The 23,326-nt window shown below is 32.6% G+C and overlaps 3 protein-coding genes across 3 annotated transcripts; 2 read left to right on the forward strand and 1 right to left on the reverse strand.

Annotated features, from left to right (window-relative positions):
• Positions 1-938: 938 nt before the first annotated feature.
• Positions 939-6,919, forward strand: LOC123669942 (adenosine deaminase-like protein). Its single transcript, XM_045603454.1, has 7 exons — positions 939-1,057; positions 1,125-1,273; positions 1,361-1,549; positions 2,893-3,103; positions 3,318-3,474; positions 6,385-6,485; positions 6,558-6,919. The coding sequence occupies exons 1-7, from the start codon at positions 1,019-1,021 to the stop codon at positions 6,744-6,746; spliced, it is 1,035 nt and encodes a 344-aa protein (XP_045459410.1). The 5' UTR covers positions 939-1,018; the 3' UTR covers positions 6,747-6,919.
• Positions 6,920-15,845: 8,926 nt separating this feature from the next.
• On the forward strand, positions 15,846-18,832 carry LOC123670291 (mitochondrial import inner membrane translocase subunit Tim8). The gene is made up of 2 exons (XM_045603798.1): positions 15,846-16,114; positions 18,563-18,832. The coding sequence occupies exons 1-2, from the start codon at positions 16,016-16,018 to the stop codon at positions 18,734-18,736; spliced, it is 273 nt and encodes a 90-aa protein (XP_045459754.1). The 5' UTR covers positions 15,846-16,015; the 3' UTR covers positions 18,737-18,832.
• A 163-nt stretch (positions 18,833-18,995) lies between these two features.
• Positions 18,996-20,868, reverse strand: LOC123670290 (RNA transcription, translation and transport factor protein). The gene is made up of 4 exons (XM_045603796.1): positions 20,633-20,868; positions 20,332-20,556; positions 20,151-20,237; positions 18,996-19,534 (listed from the first exon to the last, which is right to left on the reverse strand). Exons 1-4 carry the CDS (start codon positions 20,700-20,702, stop codon positions 19,236-19,238), a joined length of 681 nt encoding a protein of 226 aa, XP_045459752.1. The 5' UTR covers positions 20,703-20,868; the 3' UTR covers positions 18,996-19,235.
• Positions 20,869-23,326: the final 2,458 nt, after the last annotated feature.

Genomic DNA, 23,326 nt, shown 5'->3' on the forward strand with positions numbered 1-23,326 from the left:
ATCCCATAAGTGAAGTTATAGTATGATATAATTTCCGGTTTAATATCTTCTTCGTTTACTTCTTCATTATGATGCATCAGCGGTACGTGGGAACGCAGAGAAATAATGTTTATTAATTCTCTTATTTGCATTTGCGGCTACCCGTTTTATGCCCGAAATACCTGGCTTGTCTATTTTTACTGATGATTAAAAATAAAGGAATACAATAAAATCTGGAAAAAGTCGTATCCAAAAAAAATTTCTTAAGTTCAGACGTGTGGTCTGAGAGACTACTCACAATCTTAAAAAATCATTACTTACCGGAATCGCACGTGCTATCATAGCCACTTTCCACAATCTCAAAGTAAAAAGAATCGAGTGTAAAAAGAAGCTCGAGGGCTTTTGCTAACACATGACGTTCCAAATAGACTTTGACTTCAACAGGTAAAATAGGCCAGTAGGACCTGTTTCTCCTCGATTAATAAAGTATAACTTTAAGATTTATACATATATGCAAATAGAAATATGTATTATAAATATAGTAAGATTCGATGGTCAAAAAAATTAAAAAAATGGGGTGTGCATTAGACCATGCGACTGAAGTAAGACTTCTTTAGCTCCTACAGTAATATACGAAACGTAACTCTCTCTCTTTCTACCTTCACTAACATATCTCCCTCTCAACTTCCGTTCCCCTCGGCGATCAAACTTTTCGTAACGCTCTCGTTACGTATTCACCAGCTTACTCGTCGGAGACTATCATCCGCCAAAATAGCGTCAAATCCACAACTGGTTAAACGGGCCCTAATGTTTTTAATGGTTTTGTACGATATCAAACTCGTTCGGCAAAAAAAAAATTAACGAATGTATATTATCTGTGATTCGAATGTCGAAGATAAAGTCCAAATAACAAACAAAAACAGACATCTGACATCTAAAAGCCATTAATTAGCCATTTAGCCATTTAGCAAAGAACTGAATTAACTGAAATAATCTTCGATAATTTATTATTATCAACTTGAACAAGTTTATACATAAAATGAATCTAGATACACTTTGTCGTGAAATGCCTAAAATTGTAAGTGACAATGAATAATAAAGGTTACTATTGTTTATTTACATTAAGCATGTTTTGTTTATTTTAGGAATTACACGCTCATTTAAATGGCTCTTTAAGCCGGTCTACGATGCTTAGTCTGCAACGATATTTAGCCGATTTGGGTATAAAAGATAAGACGAATGTTTTTATAAATGAATTTCAAATGAGTTCTGGAGATTCGAAAACACTGCTTGAGTAAGAATCTTATTCTAAAAAAATGGTAACATACGAGTAATACAATGTACTTAATTCATTAAAACAGTTTTTACACGTCCATTACAGTGCATTTTCATTATTTACAATAGCACATGAACTAACAAGTGTACCAGAATCGCTTGCTATGGCAACGGATATGACCCTGCGGGAATTCGAAGAAGATGGATGCTGTTACATTGAGTTGAGAAGCACACCGCGGCAAACTCCACACATGACTCATAAACAATATCTAGAAACAATAGTTCAAACTATGAGGTATGAATGAACATACTGTGTGGCTACGGTACTAAAGAATCCACTATCACCTTGGAACTTAAAAAGGTAAAGCTTTAGATTAGGTAAAACCGAATTTCGGGACCGTGGGTGGATGGGGGGGGAGAGGGTGGGGAACGCTACCCCTGGTACCACTGTCACACCTCAGAACCCCATGGTTATGGAGATATCCATGGTTAAAGTTTTGAGGTTAGAAGAAGAATTTCGAAAGTTAGAGGAACGCTTGGCTCCGGCGCTGCGGGAAGTGCAGCCCTTCCGCCCTTGCGTGCAAAAGCACGCTCACTCATGCTCCGTTCCGCCGCTCCTCTACGCATTCGTTCGCGCGCTTTCACACGGCGGGCGAGGGCTGCCCTCCCTCCGCGCCTCCGCGGCACAAAAAAAAACACTCTAGGGGTAGGACAGACCAAGACCACGTGGACAGTGGGGTGCTCCGATTCGGTTTTGGGTATTTTTCGAATTTCTAAACCTATATTCTAGCACGCAATGTTACTAATTTTATTAGAATATTATGTCAGACCCGTTATTTTGTTTAAAAGTGTCGATTTGTCACACAATGCAAACAGTACGAGCTCAAAGGTATTATAATAGCTTTAAATTCTTCTTCTAACCTCAAAACTTTAACCATGGATATCTCCATAACCATGGGGTTTTGAGGTGTGACAGTGTTACCTTGTATAGATTCCCCTACACCCTCCACCCTCCACACCCAAAAACCCCATAATTCGGTTTTTCTAATTCGGTTTTACCTAATCTAGATGTTAGCCCTTAAAAAGCTGACCGGTGGCGGTATAACCATCCAACTACTGAACTTTGAAATACACAGGCCGAAGACGGGCAGCAGCGTCTTCGGTGCGACAAAGCCAGTACTGCGGTTACCAACCCGCCTGCCCAGCGTGGTGACTATGGGCAAAACACATGAGTTCACATTATTTTTGGTGTAAACTTGTGGAGGCCTATGTCCAGCAGTGGACTCTATAGGCTGTAATGATGAATGAACATGCCTCATAGTTGCCAAACTTGTACTTCTTTATTTATCTTTGACATATTTTTTTATTACTATTAATATAGTAAATAAGCGTACCCACCCAATGGTAAGCAGTTACAATGGACGTCTGCCACACTAGAAGCATGCATGTGTGTTGCTGAGCCTATCCCCAATCCTTCAGAACAATACTTGAGAATGTTGGTATTTATCAGTCGGGCTGCTCCAGATTTAGACCAAAACACTTGTCTGCTGTATTACTGATGTGTAACCCAAACTCAATGAAATTTTTGTTGAGTATTTGAAAAAAATTATTTACTATTAATTATTATGTATTTTACAGAAATGAGAAATTCTCAATTATACCATGTTTAATTATATCAATAAATAGAAGTAGCCCAAATGATGTCGAAATGATAACCAACTTGGCTATAGAATATCATAGAAAATATCCCGATACAGTTGTTGGCATTGAGTTGAGTGGTAATCCAGCTGTGGGTAGATTCTCTCATTTTCTACCATCTTTGACAAGAGCAAGAGAAGCTGGCTTAAAAGTATAATGATTTTATATTAATAGCTTAAATTGTGTAAATTTGAATTGAAATTTGAATAGCCAATCAAAAATCTTAATATCTAAGAATACTATCATACCATAATTATAATTTTATAAAATCTATATGGATCATATTTTTGTAGCTTTAATAATTATTATCATATTATATAGAGAAAAGAATATATTGAAATTCTATATTTTTTTATATTCATTAGGTAACATTGCATTGTGGTGAAATACCAAATCAACAAGAAATTACAGAAATGCTTAAATTTAGACCAGAACGCATTGGTCATGGAGTCTGCATACATCCAAATTATGGAGGAAATGAAGAGATATGGCAACTGTTATGCAAGTCACAAATACCTGTGGGTAAGAAAGATTCATAATTGGTGGTACATGATAGTATTAAAAATGAAATTAGTTAGCTTTTTAACCGACTTCCAAAAAAGGAGGAGGTTCTCAATTCGACTGTATTTTTTTTTTATTTTTTTTTTATGTATGTTACATCAGAACTTTTGACCGGGTAGACCGATTTCGACAAATTTTGTTTTAATCGAAAGGTGGTGTGTGCCAATTGGTCCCATTTAAATTTATTTGAGGTCTAACAACTACTTTTCGAGTTATATCTAATAATGCCTTTTTACTTGACGCTTTTTTCGTCGACCTATGTTGTATTATACCGCATAACTTTCTACTGGATGTACCGATTTTGATAATTCTTTTTTTGTTGGAAAGGAGATATCCCTAGTTTGGTACCATGATAAGGAAACCAGGATCTGATGATGGGATCCCAGATAAATCGAAGGAAACTCTTGAAAATCCGCAATAACTTTTTACTGGGTGTACCGATTTTGATAATTTTTAATTTAATCGAAAGCTGATGTTTATCATGTGGTCACATATAAATTTTATTGAGATCTGATAACTACTTTTTGAGTAATCTTTGATAACGCGTAGTTGCTTGACTATTTTTTCGTCGATCTACGTTGTATTACTTGTCGATGTAATTGAAGTCGGTTTTTTTTTCGTTTGCGAGCAAACACAATTATTTATTAACCAACTACACAAAAAGGAGGAAGGTTCTCAATTCTACTGTATTTTTTTTATGTGTGTTACTTAATAATAATTTAATGAGTGTACCGATTTTGATGATTCCTTTTTAATCGAAAGAGGTTGTCATGTATTTCCATTTGATTTTGATTGATATCTGACGAGTTCTTTTTTGAGTTATCTCCATTAAATAATACATGTTTAATTGACCATTTTACTGACTAACTACTACCCGTCCATAAATAATGCACATCAACCTATGGAAAGAGACAATTGGCTAATTTTGGACTAACAAGCAACCTCAATTTTGTACAAGCTTTTATTTTACTTGCAATGTATGTATGTATGTATGTATGTATGTATGTATGTATGTATGTATGTATGTATGCACGTTTGGGTGAAATCTTGCAACTCAATTTTGAGGGAGATGTCGTCAACCGATTGAGCTGAAATTTTGTATACCAGTTCAATTTGGATGATAATGCATGTTTAACTTTATAACGACATTCTAAATCCAACATGGCAGCTTATCTAAGATGGCAGACTAGTTATTTTTAATGCACTTCTACCATATGAGTATCAAATGAAAGGGCTTGCTAAGAATAATTCGAATAAAGTGACATCAGTATAAATCTAATATGGCGGATTAACTATTTTATGCCTAACTATTTCAGTTCAACCTGAATAACAGTTTTTGTTTAAATAATAGATTGAGAAAATTTCCAGCGATAACTAAAAAGTAAAAAATTAATTAAAAGTAAAAAGCCTTTTGTAAAAACAAGCTTTTATTTATAAATAAATAAAATAAATAAAATGTTTATTTCATCAATAACCACATTACAATCATAACATAAAGGTTTACTTCTTTTGAGTGCAATAAGCTCCCGTGCCAGAAGGAGTCACTTTTCCTTAACACACTCATACTTAATAGAAAGTTATGACGAAGCAAACTAAGCTTTACAGAGAATACAATTAAATAAAAGAAAAAAGAAAATTGTTAGTAAATACCTGTGTGTTTGTGTGTGTGTGGGCGTGTGCGTGTGCGTGAGCGTGAGCGTTAGCGTGTGCGTGAGCGTAAGCGTGTGCGTGTGCGAGAGCCCGCGCGCGCGTCGCGCTTGCGTGCGTGCGTGCGTGCGTTCGTGCGTGCGTGCGTGCGCGTATGTGTGTTTGTGTGTGTGTTTGTGTGTTTTTTTTTGTGTAGAAAGACTAAGTATTTAGATATCCAAATCTATTAACAAAATATGCCCAAGTAAAACTTCTGTATCATCATAATTTAGAGTTTTAAGCCATGCAGTTACTTTTTGCTTACATTCGCACAGAGTAAAAGGGTATATTTGTAGGATATTGTTACATTTATTATACAATACTTGTCGCAAGATTTACTTGTCCAGATAAACAAGTAAATGAAATAACTTCATGTGATACATTTTAACTATTAAAATATTTAAACTAAGGGAATACGAGTAGGTACTCAAATCTCGCGACAAGCTTTTCTATCATATAAATTATGTAATGACTTTATAAGTAGATAGTAAAAGTTTTAAAGTAAAATTTTTTTTTTTTTTTTTTTCGTTTTAGCTCATTTAAATTAAACCTTGTTTTTTATAATTGTGTTTGCAGGCAAACGAAGAAAAACCGCCTTCAATTATATTGACAAGTAATAAAACGTAGGTAGACAAAAAAATTGTCGAGTAAATACGCATTATCAAAGATTACTCCAAAAGTTGTAATCAGATTTCGATGAAATTTAAATGTGACCACATGATAAACATCGGCTTTCAATTAAATTAAAAATCATCAAAATCGGTATACCCAGTAAAAATTTATGGGGCTTTTCGAGAGTTTCACTCGAGTTCTCTGGGATCCCATCCTGGTTTCCTTATCATGGTACCAAACTAAGGATATCTCCTTTCCAACGAAATAAGAATTATCAAAATCTGTTCATAAACGACGGAGTTATCCCCGAACATACATTAAAAATATATATATATATATATATATATATATATATATATATACGGTCGAATTGAGTAACCTCCTCCTTTTTTTGAAATCGGTTAAAAAAGGTTTTTTACTTTTAATTTGTTTTTAAACTTTATATGTGACTGTCAAGCAAAAGAAGGAATTTCTTTTGAAAATTTTCTATCTTAAAATATTCTTCTTTTATCAGACAACATTTTAAGTATTTATCAGTGTGATCTTTATAAGTATGATCAATTTTTTTTTCAGAGCTATGCTTAACAAGTAACGTGAACACAAAATCAACACCAAGCTATTCGGCACATCATTTTAAAGAACTTTACAATGCAAATGTTCCCATTGTTTTAGGTGTTAGTATGGTTTTTAATTTAAGTTGTGGTTGTTAAATTGAAAAATGTATTGAATTTCGTTTTTATTTCCAGACTGACGACAAAGGAATATTTGCTACATCACTTTCGCAGGAATATCGTATTTGCGCTGAAACATTTGGAATAGACCCATCAAAGCTTGTTAGATTAAGTCTCCGTGCTTGTGACTATATATTTTCACATGATAAGAAAAAGACTCTTAGTGACAGAATACTTAATTTTATAAATAAAAATGCATTGTAATTTCGAGATGAGGACATTTTTTACAAAATTACCAAAAAAATTAATTAGTAATTATTATTTTACCTTAATCGAAATAAATAATTTATTAATGGGTTTTAAATGCTTTTCTGCAAAAAGGATATAAATATGAAACCTTGAGCCAAAAGAGTTTAATAATAAACCTTGATTATTTTCTTGTTTTTTTTTTCACTGACATTAATGTAAATAGATAAAGCAACCTTCTTTCGTATGGAAAACAATCATACAACTTTTGTATCTATATTCAAATAATTGTTTACTCACAAAAAAAACCGACCTCAATTAGATCAATCAAAGATTACTCAAAAAGTAGTAAACAGATCTCGATTAAATTTAAATGGGACCACACGACAGGCATCAGATTTCGATTAAAACAAGAATCATCAAAATCAGTAAGTACACCCAGTAAAAAAATTTAAGGTATACGTAGGTCGACAAAAAATATATTCAAGTAAATAGGCATTATTAGATATAACTCGAAAAGTGTATATATATATATATAGTGTAGTAATACATAAATAGTATAAAACGTCTGTCTTAGTATATAATTTGTAATGTCTCATGTTTGTCGCGGTTATTAATACGTAGGTATAGTAATTAACACATAATTGCGACGATATAACAATGGTTAAAAATAATAATGAAAAAAAAAAACCTGCCTGCGTGCAGAACAACTAATAGAGTCATCAAGTCAACTGAAAAGGCTGGAACAAGATAAAAATTCAATAATTACACAAAGGCAGCTAAATAAATCACGACAATATCAAACATTATGTACTGTACTCTTACAAATATCATGCAGGCGGTTTTTTTAACTATTATTATTATTATTTTATAAGTATTTTATTTAAGTATTCTTTTTAGTTAGGCAAATTACGTAATCGATTCAATTTTTTAAAAGAGTGGTTGATTGAAATAATACATATCAGACTGATGTTAACAAAGTATCATAAGGTACAAAGAGCGGCTTTATCGCTGAATAGCGATCTCTTCCTGGCAAACTAGGGGCAGATGAGATGGTAGGTATTGTGTCGGTGTTGGTGTACAAATTGTGACATAAACGTATGAATATGTTAAAGAAATATACATATAAGTACATTTTTTTTTTTTTTTTTTAAATATATAGACTAGCGCTTGACTGCGATCTCACCTGAGTCAAGTGAAGATGCAGCCTAAGGTGGTGCGCGCTTGCCTAGAAGATGCCTATTCACTCTTGATTTAAAGATACCCAAGTTATACATACATACATATAATTTTATTCACGTTGAATATCAAAAATGCTTCCTGACAGCCTTTTTAATAATTGTGTTTTACTCGCAAACGAAAAAAACCGACTTCAATTACATCGACAAGTAATACAACGTAGGCAGACGAAAAAATAGTCAAGTACACAAACTAAATAGGCGTTATCAAAGATTGCTCAAAAAGTTCGGACCTCGATGAAATTTAAATGTAACCATATGATAAACATCAGCTATAGATTGAATTAAAAATCAGCAAAATCGTCGAGGAAAAAATAGTCAATTAAAAACGCATTATAAGATATAACTCGAAAAGTAGTGGTTAGATCTCAAATAAATTTAAATGGGACCAAAAAAAAAAACACCACCTTTCGATTTAAAAAAAATGTCGAAATCGATATACCTACCCAGTCAACAGTTCAGAAGTAACATACATAAAAAAAACGTCGAATTAAGAACCTCCTCCTTTTTTGGATGTCGGTTAAAAATAGAAAGCAATTTTACACGTCTAAAGAATTCCTAAGTCGAAAAGCTTGAACAGTGAAAGATGTAGTATAAAAGGAAGATGAGTGAGAGGGAAATTCAAGAAGTAAACTATCCTCCGAACGAAGACTGCGTTCATGGGAATCACTAATTGGAATTACATTTCGTAAATCGTTGCTTTAGATAAGCAGGTGCAACAGGGTTAAATAGAATAAAGTACGTTGAGAATATGCGTAATTCCTGGGAAAACGAATTGTGATCCACTTGAGTTTTTTACGCAAATCAGAAATATGATCATATTTGCGAAGTCCAAATACGAATCGCATAGGTACGTAAATTCTGGATTCGCTCAAGTTTATTAATCTGCTCCTCAGTAATGTCAAGATAACAATTAAGTAATTTTTTCTGACGAAAAAAAAAGACAGGAGGTTCTAAAGTCGCCACGTACCTATATTTTTTTTATGTTTGACCATGCATAACTTTTTACAGGATATTCCGAATTTGATAAAAAAAATATATTGGAAAGAGTAAACCCTGATGTTGATTTTCGCCTAGGAGGCGAGGAAGAAGAGCGGTTCGTAGCTTGCTAAGCATAGGCATGGGAAAGAGCGTAGTCCTTTAACTCAACTTTTTTATTTCATTTCATTTCAACTTTCTTATTGTATTTTTTATTAGTATTACGTTACCTAATAATAATCATGATATACTTTTTTTAAATCCTTCTATTGAGGCCTTGTAATTTGATACCAAAAACAAACAACATAATTATTTACCATAATTATCATTTTTATTTGTTAGTTAAACCCTTCGTTAGCCCAGATTTGCACAGTGTTACAATGAAAACCGCATCCAAATACGGTTTTATTGTAGTTATGAAACGAGAGATTATTAATTTTGTTAATACGAATTTTAGAAAATAACGATTAAAAATTACGTCATTAGTGTATCGATATAATTATCGACTATGAGGCATCACTTCGCTGACGTATATACGTATTGCTTTGACCCTTCCCTACTCCAGACCTATCCCAAAAACAACAAGAAAGGGACAACTGCAGCTCAGAACGTTTTAGGTAGGTAGTTAATTATTGGCCAAAACAGTATTTCGTAGTCGACTATTTTCTCCTCAAAACGTGCCAATTTTTTTTATATAGCTAAAAAAAGTCTTCAGCTATGTTCTCGTTTTTTAACCGACTTCAAATAAAGGAGGAGGTTACTCAATTCGATAATATACACAACGTAGTTACTATGTATGTATATAGTACGTTATATCGACAAGTAATACAACGTAGGTAGATGATAAAATAGTCAAGTAAATACGCATTATCAAAGATTACTCCAAAAGTTGTAATCAGATCTCGATGAAATTTAAATGTGACGACATGATAAACATCGGCTTTCGATTAAAAAATCAAAAACTTAAAAATCATTAAAATCGGTACTCCCAGTAAAAAGTTATGCGGATTTTCGAGAGTTTCCCTCGATTTCTCTGGGATCCTATCATAAGATCCTGGTTTCCTTATCATGGTACCAAACAAGGTATATCTCCTTTCCAACAAAAAAAAAATTATCAAAATCGGTTCATAAACGACGGAGTTATCCCCGAACATACATAAAATATATATAAGGTAAGTAACCTCCTGCTTTTTTTGAAGTCGGTTAATAAGGAGAATAATAAATTTAATTTAAAAAAATGGTATATTCTATTATTAAAGTAGTCAGACTAACCGGGACCAAAAAAGTTAATGTTAAAAACATAGATCAAGTAAAAAAAGGTAGATAACGCACCTAGAACAGAAAACTGAAGCCACTTTTTTATTTATTTATTTTATTTATTTTTTATTTATTTATTTAAGGTGAATTTATAGTTATAATAATATACAATTAAAGTTTATACATATTAGGAAATTACAGAAACCAATTACAAATTCACACAGATAGACATAAAATAGTAATTAAGTTGAGCTCGCGATAGAAAAACTTATACACATTATATTAGTAAATATTTATGTAATATACTTATAATTATACTAGCATGGTTTTATTCTAGTTCAAAATAGATGTCGGAAAGCTTGCGTCTAGCAGAGATATGACTTACATTGGACAGATCGAAATCAGTAGTCATACACAAGTCATTGAAGTGTTTACCAGCTCTTAGTAAAAATGAATTCTGCCTATAATTGCTTTTTGCCAAAGGCACATGTATAGGTTTAAAATTTCTAAGATTACCAGTAGGAACATTAAACTGTAACAGAGACAGAAGGTCGGGGCAATTAACACCATTAGAAACGATTTTAATCCAGAATGTTGTGTCGGCTATTTTGCGACGATATGCCAACGGTAATAGATGGTGCTTCCGACAAATCTGATCGTATTGGTCGGACTTATATGTTTCTCCAGTACGGTAACATAAGTATTTTAAAAATCTTTTTTGAATGTTTTCGATCCTGTCGATATAAACAGAATACCTCGGACTCCAAACTTGTGAGGCATATTCCAAGCCACTCCGGACCAGTGAACAATATAATATCTTCAGCGTCTTAGCATTAACGAAATCTTGCGTATTACGAATTAAAAATTAATTTAATATAGGTAAAATGGGTATGTGAAAATAAAAACCTGTTTATAGTTTTAAATAAGTTTACTAAAAATAAAACAAAAAATCGGTAGAATAATAAAAAAATATATTCGTAAGATAATCGTATGAATGGACACTTCCTATCCCCTCTGTTTATCTCTTTTCAGTTTGCAGTCCGTTTTTTTAACTATTTTTCTTAAACCTAGAATCCTTTATGTTGTATAAGTTTTTTAAATTTGTGTCGCTTAGAACTCAGAGTCATCGTCATTGTTTGCATTTTACTAATATGATGTAGTCTTAAGTTCAAATATTTTTCAATCACTAATCGTATTAAATTGACTTTATGCGCATGGCCAGCATAATCGTGGTCATTTTCTCAGTCTTACAGCCGCTACCCATTCACCTCTTATTAAAATATTCGTTGGAAACCTAAAACCATGAAATTTGATAGTAAAATATGGGTACCTAGTTTACTCAAAAATTGTAAAAAGTTAAAACATAAAACAAACGAGTTAATAATTCATAAATATATTTTGATTTTTTTATTTTCAATTTATGTAACATAAAATAACACGAGAAAAAAAAAACAATAACTATGTCTACTTTTTACTTAATTATTTTTCTGATTGCGTACAATTTACTTACCCAGATTTTGGGGTATTGAAAAAAAGAACTACTGGCAACACTCCCGTGGTACGTCATTTCGTGACATTGAAATTATAAGTTCCGAATAACCTCAATATTATTTTGGAATAACAATAAATTTAAAGTTTTATATGTACTTACGTGTGAAACGATATTCCTTCAGATTTTTTGTTTACTTTGGTATTGTTTTTGCACCATTTAATCACACAAGACGGCATTTTATAAGCAAAGTTACTGTATGAAGCCTCGTGACATACTAACGAAAATGAGCGTAGTTTGATGCATATGTGTGCGTGAGCGCGTGTATTTACTTGAAGGAGCCGAGTTTTGTGGCTTCACTAACAACAAAGGCCGCGCATTATCTACTTTTTTTTACTATATCTATGGTTAAAAAACGTTTCCGTTACTTAATTACCGTTAAAATTTTTAACGGTATAAAAGTTATTTGATAAAATTAACGTTACTTACGGGTATTTTATCATGGTAATTGGTAACGTTACCAAACCCGGGTAAATATATATATTCTATTTTTTTGGAATAGTCTTAAATAGTAAACAAATATGGCGTACTTCCGACCACCATAGAGCAACACGGAGGGGAGTAGCCATTGCGTCTGCTACCGATACAAAACTGTCTGTCATTTTTTGCGGGGGGGAAATTACACACATGCACACTTTATCTAATTCCCACACAAAAATAATCGTCTGTCACTACGAAACTCACACATACTAAATTAAAATCACACTTACATTTTTCACACACACATAGATACATTCTGTGTCATTACAGTATAATGACACGTCGCAACTACACTGACAAGTTGCTTACAGCCGTGGTTGTAACAACTGTCGATATCCATTATCAATAAATTCAAGTCCTCGGTTAGGGAAATAAGGTTTTTAAAGTGATACAAAGGTAAGATGTTATTATAAAAATAGACTTAATTTATTATATACTACAAATCAAACATCTTCATGTAAAATAAACGATTATAAAGAGTAAAGATTTGATTGTTTGTTTGTTAGCATTGAATAGGCTCCGAAACTACTGGACCGATTCAAAAAATTATTTCACCGTTGAGAAGCTACACTATCCTTGAGCGACATAGTTTATACTATATTTTCAAAAATATTAGGGATCCTTACTAAAACTCCAATAATGTAACCCAAGGAATAAAAAAATAACGTAAAAAATTCCTTACATTGCGTACGCTGCAAAAACTAATGATAATAGAAATATATAATGTAGTAAGACTTTGTATAACACATCATTATCTACAATAATTGTATTTGCTCGCAAACGAAAACAAAACTGACTACAATTACATCGACAAGTAATACAATATACGTAATATATACGCGTTATCAAAGGTTACTCAAAAAGTTGTTATCAGATCTCGATGAAATTTAAACGCGACCACATGATAAACATCAGCTTTCTGTTAAATTAAAAATCATCAAAATCGGTTCACCCAGTCAAAAGTTCTGAAGTAACATACATAAAAAAATACAGTCGAATTGAGAACCTCCCCTTTTGGAAGTCAGTTAAAAAGTGTCGCGACAGCCTATGTCTAACTATTATAATTATGTCACAATACGTTTGGTGCAACGTTGTTGTGCCAAACAATGCCAGTCTACAATAAACGATTTAAAGTTAACATATATTTTGAGGAGTTGATGATGTACACGGTGATGTCAACGAATCGGGAGTAGGGAGCGTAACACTAATGGCATCATAAGATGATAGCTTGTCATCTACTACATTGAATGATTTGTTGATGACTCTGAAAGGATGGACATTGTTAATTTTCAAAGTTGATAAATCTAAGCTTCATTTCACTACTATGACTATGGTGAACCATATCTTGATTACCTTGTACATGGGACAAAAAAAATACTCACGGGACAAAAATAGTGTGGTTAGTGTTGGTTTGGTGCCCTCGACTAATCCTTCTATCGTTCGCCAACACTTGAAAGTTAGTGGTATTGATATGATCTGAACAAATTACACTATTTTTTGTGAGCGTCCAGGTTAATCTGGTATTACCATTTTTTCCATGTATCCCTTAAATTTGTATTTTTAGATAACCTGCCAAATTTTTATATAAAACATTATGGTGGAAGTTCACATTAAGTAATTCTAGTAAAATGTATTAATACTCATAATACGTGTATTATATTTAATTTAATGCAATTTCATTATATAACTATGTTTATTAAAAAAGCTAGCAATATAATATTTTAAGTAAATCAAAATCTCAAAAATGTCTGTCTCCTCTTTTGCCTTTGCCGTTTTTATCGATAACCATCTACAAACAAACCGGTAACAACACTATCGCTCGGCGACAGTGACTTCTCGGAAATAGACTCCGATCAGTCGCTCGATCGATCCGCATATTGTATGCGGGCGAGCGGCCTGTGTTGGTAAACAAATCGAGTCAACACGAATGATAATATTTGTAATTTTTAAGTTTAAAAAAGGTTTAAAAGAAGTATACAATAATGTGATTAAAAAATACTTACGTATGAAAGGTAACGCCATGTTTTAGTAAATTTGACGTGGCGGTTCTTTTTTTGGAGCAAAAAACAGAACAATTTGGCATTTTTTGAAAGACGTTGATTCAATCGCGCAACTAGATTTAGTCTAGTGATCAGTGCGGCTGCAACTAGTTTTATTGTTTGCATATGGCCATTTGGCCTTATACCTTGACAGAGGGGAACGCCTGTACATGGCTACTCCCCTCCGTGTTGCTCTTTGCCGACCACAGACAATAGAGTGAGAGATAGAGTAATATTGTAAGTATGAATAAAAAACCCTTGCGCCGGCAGCACACTCTCTCTAACATCTAAGACTAATAACATTGTTCTCCACGAAGCTCTCATTGGCTAATCCTGTCTCATCCTAAAGTTTAAAAAAGAAATCCTGTAAACTACAGTAAACTTTTATGCCATTGCTATGTGGTATACTTTAATATTTTATGGGATTGCGTTAAAAATGTTCACCTCTAAAAATATTATGACCACATCCCTATTTGCCTTTTAAAAAAAAAATTATTGAAATGTCTAAAAAATATTAGTTATCCGTACTCTCGGAATTCGTATTTTAGTAGTTTTTATGCGTTTAAAATGATAAATTGATATTTGTTTTTAGTGAAATAAATAGTAAATGGAATATGTATTTAGCGTACGTAACTGTTAGATATGTTTGAAATTGAGACCTTCTTGAGGCAGGCTTCCGAATTCGTCGTTTCGTAGATACCCATACATAATTATCATTATCCTCGGTAGGGCAAGGTGGGTTAGCCCCAACCTGGCTCTGAGTTAGATTTAACTAAAAGAGTGAAAAGTTGCATTAAATAAGAAATTTCATTTCCTATTACTTATTGAGTTTTACATTTATTTGTTTTTGCCCCAACTACAAAATTCTGAGTACGCCCATAGGTGCAAAGATGCTAAAAATTCTGAGTTTACTAAGCTTAGGTCAATCCCCGTGTGGTGTACTGTTTGAAAATTTTGGCAGAAGCTCCCCTATAACAACACCAACAATTTGACTTATCCAACGCCGGGCAGTTCGCATTGTCGACAATCCAAAATTCATAGATGATGTAAAAACTTTAAGTATAAGAAGATAGAAGAGAAGAGATCTCTCTGTATATTTTTTACCGACTGTATAACGAAGAATGTTTTGAAGAACTTTTCGATATGAAAACACCGTTACGTTTTTACAATCACATCTTTTACTACTAGATATCCACACAGACTGGATCTTCTCCCTATTTTTTTTTTTTCGCATACATACAAACTATGGAATGACCTTCTTCCTGATGTTTTCTATAAGAAATATTTTCGTTAAAAGCCGGCGACTTACTCGCACCTCTTCTAAATTTGCAGATCCATTATTATAATAAAAAGTGGATCATTCAACATGTCTTAGCTCGAATATGTTTGGTTTAAAAGCTATACAAAATTTCATATATTTTAAGCAGACTTTATTTGAAAAGTCAACGTTCGGTCATTCGCATTTGCGTTTGCGAATGTTTTGGACAATTATTCGCATTCTCATTCGCCTCATTCGGGAATTTGATAAATTCAACAAATCAACATTCGTTACATCACTAGTGTACACATCACAGAGTACATTATATACACATAACATTTGACAATTCAGAGAATTTTCTTGTTCCATTTTGAAGTCTATAATTCTAACCTCTAATCTAGAAGTGATATTTCCCAATCCAAGCCTTTATTGATAAAAATCAAAGATAAATTAAATATTCTAAAAACTTAAGAAAAAATATATAAAAAATGAGTGACCTATCAGATTTTTCAAGCGGCAAGGCGGCGGATTCGGAACTTCAAGATTTTCTTTTAGCCGAAAAGCAAAAGGCTCAGTTTCATGCCCAAGTAATTTATTTATTTTTTATTTAAAAATGTAAAAGCTTTTTGTAAAATGTTATATTTGTAAATGCTAATTACTATGACTAAACCACTGTACTACTTTTTAAAAACTGAAGCCTAGGTTATAAGATTATATTCTAAATAATGAAATCTTTTGTATTCAATTATAAGTAACTAGAATACAATTTATGAAAGAAGTAAACAGCGTGACACAGCTACCATAAATTGATAAAATAATAGTCATCTTAAAAGCAATTACTTTTTAGTTAAATTGTATTCAAATGAGTGGCTCTGCAATTATTGTGTAAGAGTAATAATTCATTACACAAAGTCACAAAAATGTTATATTACGACATCTAGATGTCGATAATGTCGTAATTGATTATTTACAACCCACGTTTCTATAACTATTAAATTATTTACACTTATATAATAGGAGGCTATTATGGTTTAACTGTTCTTAAGTATTTGCACGCCATCTTTACCAAAGATGACCGTCATTCCAGCTCGCTCCATCTTTGAAGCGGATAATAAATTGTACAGCACCTCACAACAGAAGAGCACATCTTCCAGAACTCCTTGCACATCCATGTCACTTATGACATTAATATTTCCTCATTTGGTAGCTGAAATAAATTGATCGTGCTTAGTAACAGATAATTTGATCGAATCCTGTAAATTTATAAAATTAATAAAGAAATCTTCCCTGTTAATAATGTGATCTGATACTCCAGAGTTTAGTAAAATACTAATTTATTTTCTTGCTCCAAGAATTGTTGTGATGTCGACCCTCAAGTTGTATCAATTGCTTGAACTGTCTGTGTATTTTTCTGTTGATTTATTGTTTTGTAATAATAGCAATCCTTTTTAAAATGAACCTTTCTTCCACAATGAGGACGCTTTGTAATTTTGTATGACTTACTTTTTGAATTAAAGTCATAATTTTGTTAGTAACTATATAAGGGTTTTCATTTTAAAATTTTCTTCTTATATTTTCTAAGTATAGTACTTTATTACTTGTATTACTACTTTCATTCTTTAGCTTCACTTCATGATCCAACAATCTCGTTTTAAAAAGAGACAAGGTTCAATTGGCCTCTGATAAAGTTTCTATAGCTGTAATAACACCATCATAGGTATTCGTAAGTGTTAGTAATAAATGCGACACCTTATCAGTTTCGTCTAAATAAGCTCCAGCTGCTAACAATTCCGTAACTAAATCATCGAAAATTATAAAATGTTTTATTAATTGTGTGTCACATTGTAATTTCAAGCCTAATAATTTGCGCAATGCCAACTGCGTCACTAGAATTTTACGTCCATAGATTTCGTTCAAACTGATAAAAATTACATAACATCAAGCAGTTTTTCATCAGTGTATCATCAGCCACATTTCAAACGTCTATTTCATTAAGTAGTGCACATGTTCTAAATTTCCAAACACTATACTTTTCACCATTAAATAGTGCTATATTTCTTTTTCATTTTAAATTCTCCATTCTTGATGATTAAATATAAGTAGATAAAAAAAAATGCTTTGACAAGATCGTATGATATTAAAGCCTCTAGGCCCATAACCTGTTGGGATTATGAATTAAACGACTTCACTTTTAAATATTTATTTTAATTTGATCACTAGGAAGTTACAAAATATAATGTTAACACATTAAGATGTAGTTATGAACAGAACAAATACTACAAAATTACAGGGAATTTATATTCTTCTCAAGGAAGTCCTAATCACAACTATTTTCGGAAGGAGCTAATTTTTGTATATCATATTCATATAAACCAACAATATCCTAATCAGAACCCTAAATCTGCTGTAGACCTCTCCTTAGCCTTCCCTTCCGTCTCTGATCCACTTTTGGCAGTATCCTTTCAATGCACCAACCACCTTCCCCACCTATAAATCCTAATCCTACACTGAAATTTATATTGAAATTTGTCCAACTCTCCCCATATGCCGAACTTATTAATAACATGATTGACTATCCCCTCATTCACAATATGATAGAAATATATTAATTTGTTAAGGTCTTTTCCCTAACGCTATTTTAAATTGTGTCAGTATTTGTTTCTTTAAAAGGCATCTCTCAAAACACGTTTGTTTTCTATCCCTTTGTGGGATATGGATTTCAAACTTAAGGTTCATTTTTGTGTAAATATTTTGAAATCAATAATTTAAGTTGTAAATAAATCATGTCTGTCCTAGTCTAATTAGTTAGTAATAATAGTTACTAACAGCTGTAGTTTTAGTTTACCATTAAATGTTCATTGTTTTAGTATAAGGTATGACTATTTTGCCCGTTTTCAAAATTAAATTGATACTGTTATCTCAAACACATCGATCAATCTCCTCCAGTATTCTTCATTGTATGTGACATTGGCTTAATCAACCGTGCTTCACTGGCACAACTGAAAGCCAATAAACCTATCAATCTTTGATTTCAGATTCACGAGTTCAATGACTTCTGCTGGGATAAGTGTGTTGACAAGCCAGGATCAAAACTGGACTCCAGAACAGAAACATGCCTCACTAACTGCGTTGAGAGATTCATTGATGTATCTCTACTTATCACAAATAGATTTGCACAAATGCTCGAGAAAGGTGGCGGCATGCACTGAATTTGATAACCATTGAATGTACATGTATATAATGTAGTTTTATGAATGTTGTAGTTTAATATAGTATTTGTTTACTATAAAGAATAACTCAAAGAAGTTTGACGACATTTGCTATTGTGAGCATTTGGTCACTTATTATTGTTTTATAAATAACAAAAAAATATTAACATTGCATAAATTTATGCAATATAATTATTAATATAAGGACAGAATATATAAAAATGTGTTTTATTTAGTAATGTTAAAATTTTAGAAAAAATAAAACTCATAAAATAATTTTATTTATCTTAAATGACAGCTGATATACTACAATTTAGAATAGCTTATTACATAAATAATAATAAATTTATCAGTCAGCGAGTACTTTATTTTTTTATTTTCAGTAGTGTTACAATGCATTACTGTTTTTATAGATTTGAGTAAACACAAAAATCTGTTTTACCAAAACTTTCAATTTGATATTTCAAATACATGAGATTAAAAACTAAACAGTATCCAATTATCTTCCGACCCTGCCCAAAGTAGTATCTGTACGTGGATCAGCAGTGACTGTTTGAACAGCTACTAAAGCTTCATTGATTTTAGTTTGCAATTCTCGTAAATCTTGTATAAAGAGAAGCTCTAATACATCAACTGGTTGTTGTACCATGTTCATTTCATTTTTTGGGAAGTCAGGATGGGGACTAGTCTTTAATATCTTGGCAACGGCAGATAACCGGACCTTTGGATCAGGATGAGGTCCCACTCCAGTTAGGGCACAAATTCTTTCAACACCAGCTTTAAATGCAGGACTGTCAACTGTAGAGATAAAAAAGGAGCTTACATGTAGAAGTTAGTTAATATCACGTAGTTGTTGATTTACGAAAATAAAGAATGATATACTCTATGTGTTAGTATTTTAATAAACTGATCAAAAGGTACATTTGAATGATTAAAAAACTGATATTATGAAAAACCATTTAGTTTTTGTTTTAATAATAGTGATAGCTGAATCTTATTGAGAAACAGCTAATTTGGTGAATATAATATATAAAATAATTAATTGTAGGTTATACAAAATCTTACTATAGGTACATTATAAAACAGCATAATTTATCATTACATAGTATAAAACAAAGTCGCTTCCCGTTGTCTGTGTGCTTAGATTTTTAAATCTACGCAATGGACTTTGAATTAGTTTCCTTCAGTAAATAGAGTGATTCCAGAGGAAGGTTTATAATAATAGAGGAACACTGATAGTTTTAGAGATTTCTAATGTGAAAAATTGTTTATTTACAACATGTAAATAAACAATTTTTTGTGCTTACATTGCACATATTTATTTTATATTTAGTATCAGCTTTGCAGCCGTGCAAAGCCGGGACGGGTCACTAGTTTATTACTAGGATATAATAACATAAATTACAATACTCACAGTCCAAATTATCCAATGGGTTTGAAGATACAACATTTGGAGCAGACTTCTTTGGTTGTTCCACTTTTACATTTTTATATTTCGTAACTAAAAAGTTAATTTTTTATTATAGATTGATTATTATTATACTGTGGTAATAATAAACTCTTGTGTAATTTCATTAGCTCATATGCATACTTACCATTATCGGCATATTCTAATCTGACTGCATATGACAATAACCAATTTAACTGTTCGTGTAGCGATCCTTCAACTACTGGACTAACTAAATCCCTTTGATATGTATTATAGGCTTCACTCCATTTTTCTGATTCAATATCCCTTAAGCCCTCCCTTTCCTCAATTTTGTAATGCCTAATTTTTTGATCTTCTAGCCAAAGGACGACGCTTCTATATTCCTTTTCATCTGAATATAAGGATTTAACAAAGCTATTAAAAATAATAACTAAAATACGTCGATCTTTGGTTAGATTAGAACATACCTTCTGCGTTAAAACCCGTCGGGTTCGGATGGCCAAGAGCAGTGAGTTTCAATTTATAGATGTTATTCATTTTTAAGTTTATATTTTATTGTTCTATTTCTTCTATGTTTTTTTATGAATACCTATAAACTTCTTTATAAACTATGGCTCTATTAGGTTTTCGCCGATGATTTTTGCCAATGACTGCCAATGATAAATTGTGTACTATAGATAATGTATAGATATTAGATAGCAAAAATAATAGGCACGTTTTGACATTCGTCATCGGGACCTCAATAGTGAAGTAACCATACAACTCGGTATTCGATACTCACGAAAAATCGATTCAAGTTTGTATGAGTATTTCAAGAAGCTTATACGAAACACTGGAGAGTGCATCGTAAACAATGCTTTAAAGACAAAAGTTTGACATTGAATTACGTCACGTATGTTCTTTATCTCTTTCTGTAGGGTGACCACGTTGATACAAGGTCAGGATCCATACTATTTAAAATTTTTGTCAAGCATTCAAGTCAAGACTTCTTTATTTTGTTAGCTCGCAAAAATGAAAAGGGACGGCGGCGTCCCTATGGACGATAATGTTTATCGTTTCTAGCTTCATTTTGAATATTATTTCGGTAGATTATGATACGCTAGGAATAAGGAATCTTCATAATTACTCTATCATATTTTCATACTGCTATTTTCTACTAAACTAATTTTTTTTTTTTCTAAACCAGTCTATATTCTGATAATTTAATTTTTCTTTTAAAGATGCCCTCTTCGTCTTATTTTCATGATATTGTTTTTTTTTTTTTTTTAAATAATAAACAATAATAAATAAATAAATATCTTATAACATACATTTTTTTATAAATATACATAGAAATAATAGATATATAAATATACAAATACAAATATTACACCCAGAATCAGACGGGAATCGAACCTAAAACCCGCGGAACAGATAGCAGGGCCACTACAAACTGCGCCAACGGGCTAGTCAGTTATTGTTTTTAGGAACTATTTTCTTTTTTGCATCTTCTTTAGATGTTTATATGATGCTTTATTGGATGTATGAGTATTATCAAATGCATTAAATAACATCACAAGTAACAGTTTCTTTACATTTTGATACATCACAAATATATAAAATTTAATTATGTAACATGACCACATGTTACAAACCGAATGTCAAATCAAAGAAATCAAGGACTAGCTAATTTTGCTGTGAATGACATTTAAGCAACTCAAATTGATTTGACACCTGTTTTAAATCTAACAGCCGATTAGTACATGATACATATACTCTTTGGATTAGTAGACTTATACTTTGACAAACGTTTCAGAAAACGGGCGTTACTGTACTCTGTGCACGAGCTTTAGTTGGAACGATAGAATGGGCCTTACCAAAGAGTAAAATGTACTGTGTGGCTACGGTACTAAAGAATTTAGTCACCTCCTCTCTTCCCGTGGGTGTCGTAAGAGGCGACTAAGGGATAACACAGTTCCGCTACCACCTTGGAACTTAAAAAGCCGACCGGTGGCGGGATAACCATCCAACTGCTGGAGGCCTATGTCCAGTAGTGGACTGTAATGATGAAAGAGTAAAATAACTAGCTTACTGACCTTTATATCCTCTTTAGAATGGGCGATGATGGCGTTGCGGACGCTTAGTGAAGCGCGGCCAATTTGAGAAAACAGTTTGACATTTCTGTAAGTATTACTATACTCTGTGGTTTGACAGTTAACACTTTAACAGTCATTTTGATAATGATAATGCATGGCTGTCTGACCATGGCTTATCTTTATCGATAACCAAAAGCCAGGCAGTTGCTTTCTCTAGAAAAAGAATCGTCCCTGTCTTCGATTTTCATTATGGAGGTCAGCGCATTGACCTCGTAGATAAGGCTAAATTTCTGGGAGTTATTCTCGATAACCGACTTAATGGACTTTCTCATACAGAGTATATTCTTAAAAAATGTGAAAAAGGTATCAATGCCTTTCGGGCAGTTTCAGGCGTTTGGTGGGGAGCTCACCCATATTCTCAAAAACTCCTCTACAATGCCATAGTTCGTAGCCATATAGACTATGGTTTATTCGTTTTAGACCCTATTATTAAATCAGCTTCAGAAAAACTAAATAAAATACAATATAAATGCCTTAGAATCATTCTGGGTGCTATGAAATCTACGCCTACGAATGCTCTGCAGGTTGAATGCGTTGACCCTCCGTTGCAAATAAGGAGACAATTCCTTTGTGATCGGTTTGTCAGCAAAATGTTACAGCTATCTTCACATCCTCTTTGGAGTCGTTTAAGCGAACTATCACAAATTCACAATCCCAACAAACCCGAATCGTGTCTTTTGAATAGCTTCCTGTACTTTACTAAACTTCCGAATCCGTATATTCAACTGCCTATAAATCCTCTTTTTTCTATTCCCTATAAAGCCCTTGTATATCGTCCTGTCATTGTTACGAACCTTGGTCTTATCAAAGGTTCCCCGAACACTAAGTCTCTCTTTAATTATGTAGTTCATCAAAATTGGTCCGATCATCTTCTTATTTATACCGATGTGTCTAAACTGTCCGCAGATAGCTGCGTTGGCGCAGCCTGCTGGATCCCAAAATTCAAAATTATTTTACAGTTTAAGTGCCCGCCTGAATCATCCGTCTTCACCGGTGAAGCAGTCGCTATTTTGGAAGCTATTTTAT

The sequence above is a fragment of the Melitaea cinxia genome, chromosome 4 (genome assembly GCF_905220565.1).
Source record: "Melitaea cinxia chromosome 4, ilMelCinx1.1, whole genome shotgun sequence".
Classification (NCBI taxonomy): domain Eukaryota; kingdom Metazoa; phylum Arthropoda; class Insecta; order Lepidoptera; family Nymphalidae; genus Melitaea; species Melitaea cinxia.

Bases quoted from the DNA above. Each gene is read 5' to 3' on its own strand.
- LOC123669942 (XM_045603454.1), top strand. From the start codon at position 1,019: ATGAATCTAGATACACTTTGTCGTGAAATGCCTAAAATT. The intron at 3,104-3,317 runs GTATAATGATTT...TATATTCATTAG, and splicing joins CAAGAGAAGCTGGCTTAAAA to GTAACATTGCATTGTGGTGA. The intron at 6,486-6,557 runs GTTAGTATGGTT...TTTTATTTCCAG, and splicing joins ATGTTCCCATTGTTTTAGGT to ACTGACGACAAAGGAATATT.
- LOC123670291 (XM_045603798.1), top strand. From the start codon at position 16,016: ATGAGTGACCTATCAGATTTTTCAAGCGGCAAGGCGGCGGATTCGGAA. The intron at 16,115-18,562 runs GTAATTTATTTA...CTTTGATTTCAG, and splicing joins AGGCTCAGTTTCATGCCCAA to ATTCACGAGTTCAATGACTT.
- LOC123670290 (XM_045603796.1), bottom strand. From the start codon at position 20,702: ATGAATAACATCTATAAATTGAAACTCACTGCTCTTGGCCATCCGAAC. The intron at 20,238-20,331 runs GTAAGTATGCAT...TTAACTTTTTAG, and splicing joins ATTAGAATATGCCGATAATG to TTACGAAATATAAAAATGTA. The intron at 19,535-20,150 runs GTGAGTATTGTA...TTATCTCTACAG, and splicing joins CCCATTGGATAATTTGGACT to TTGACAGTCCTGCATTTAAA.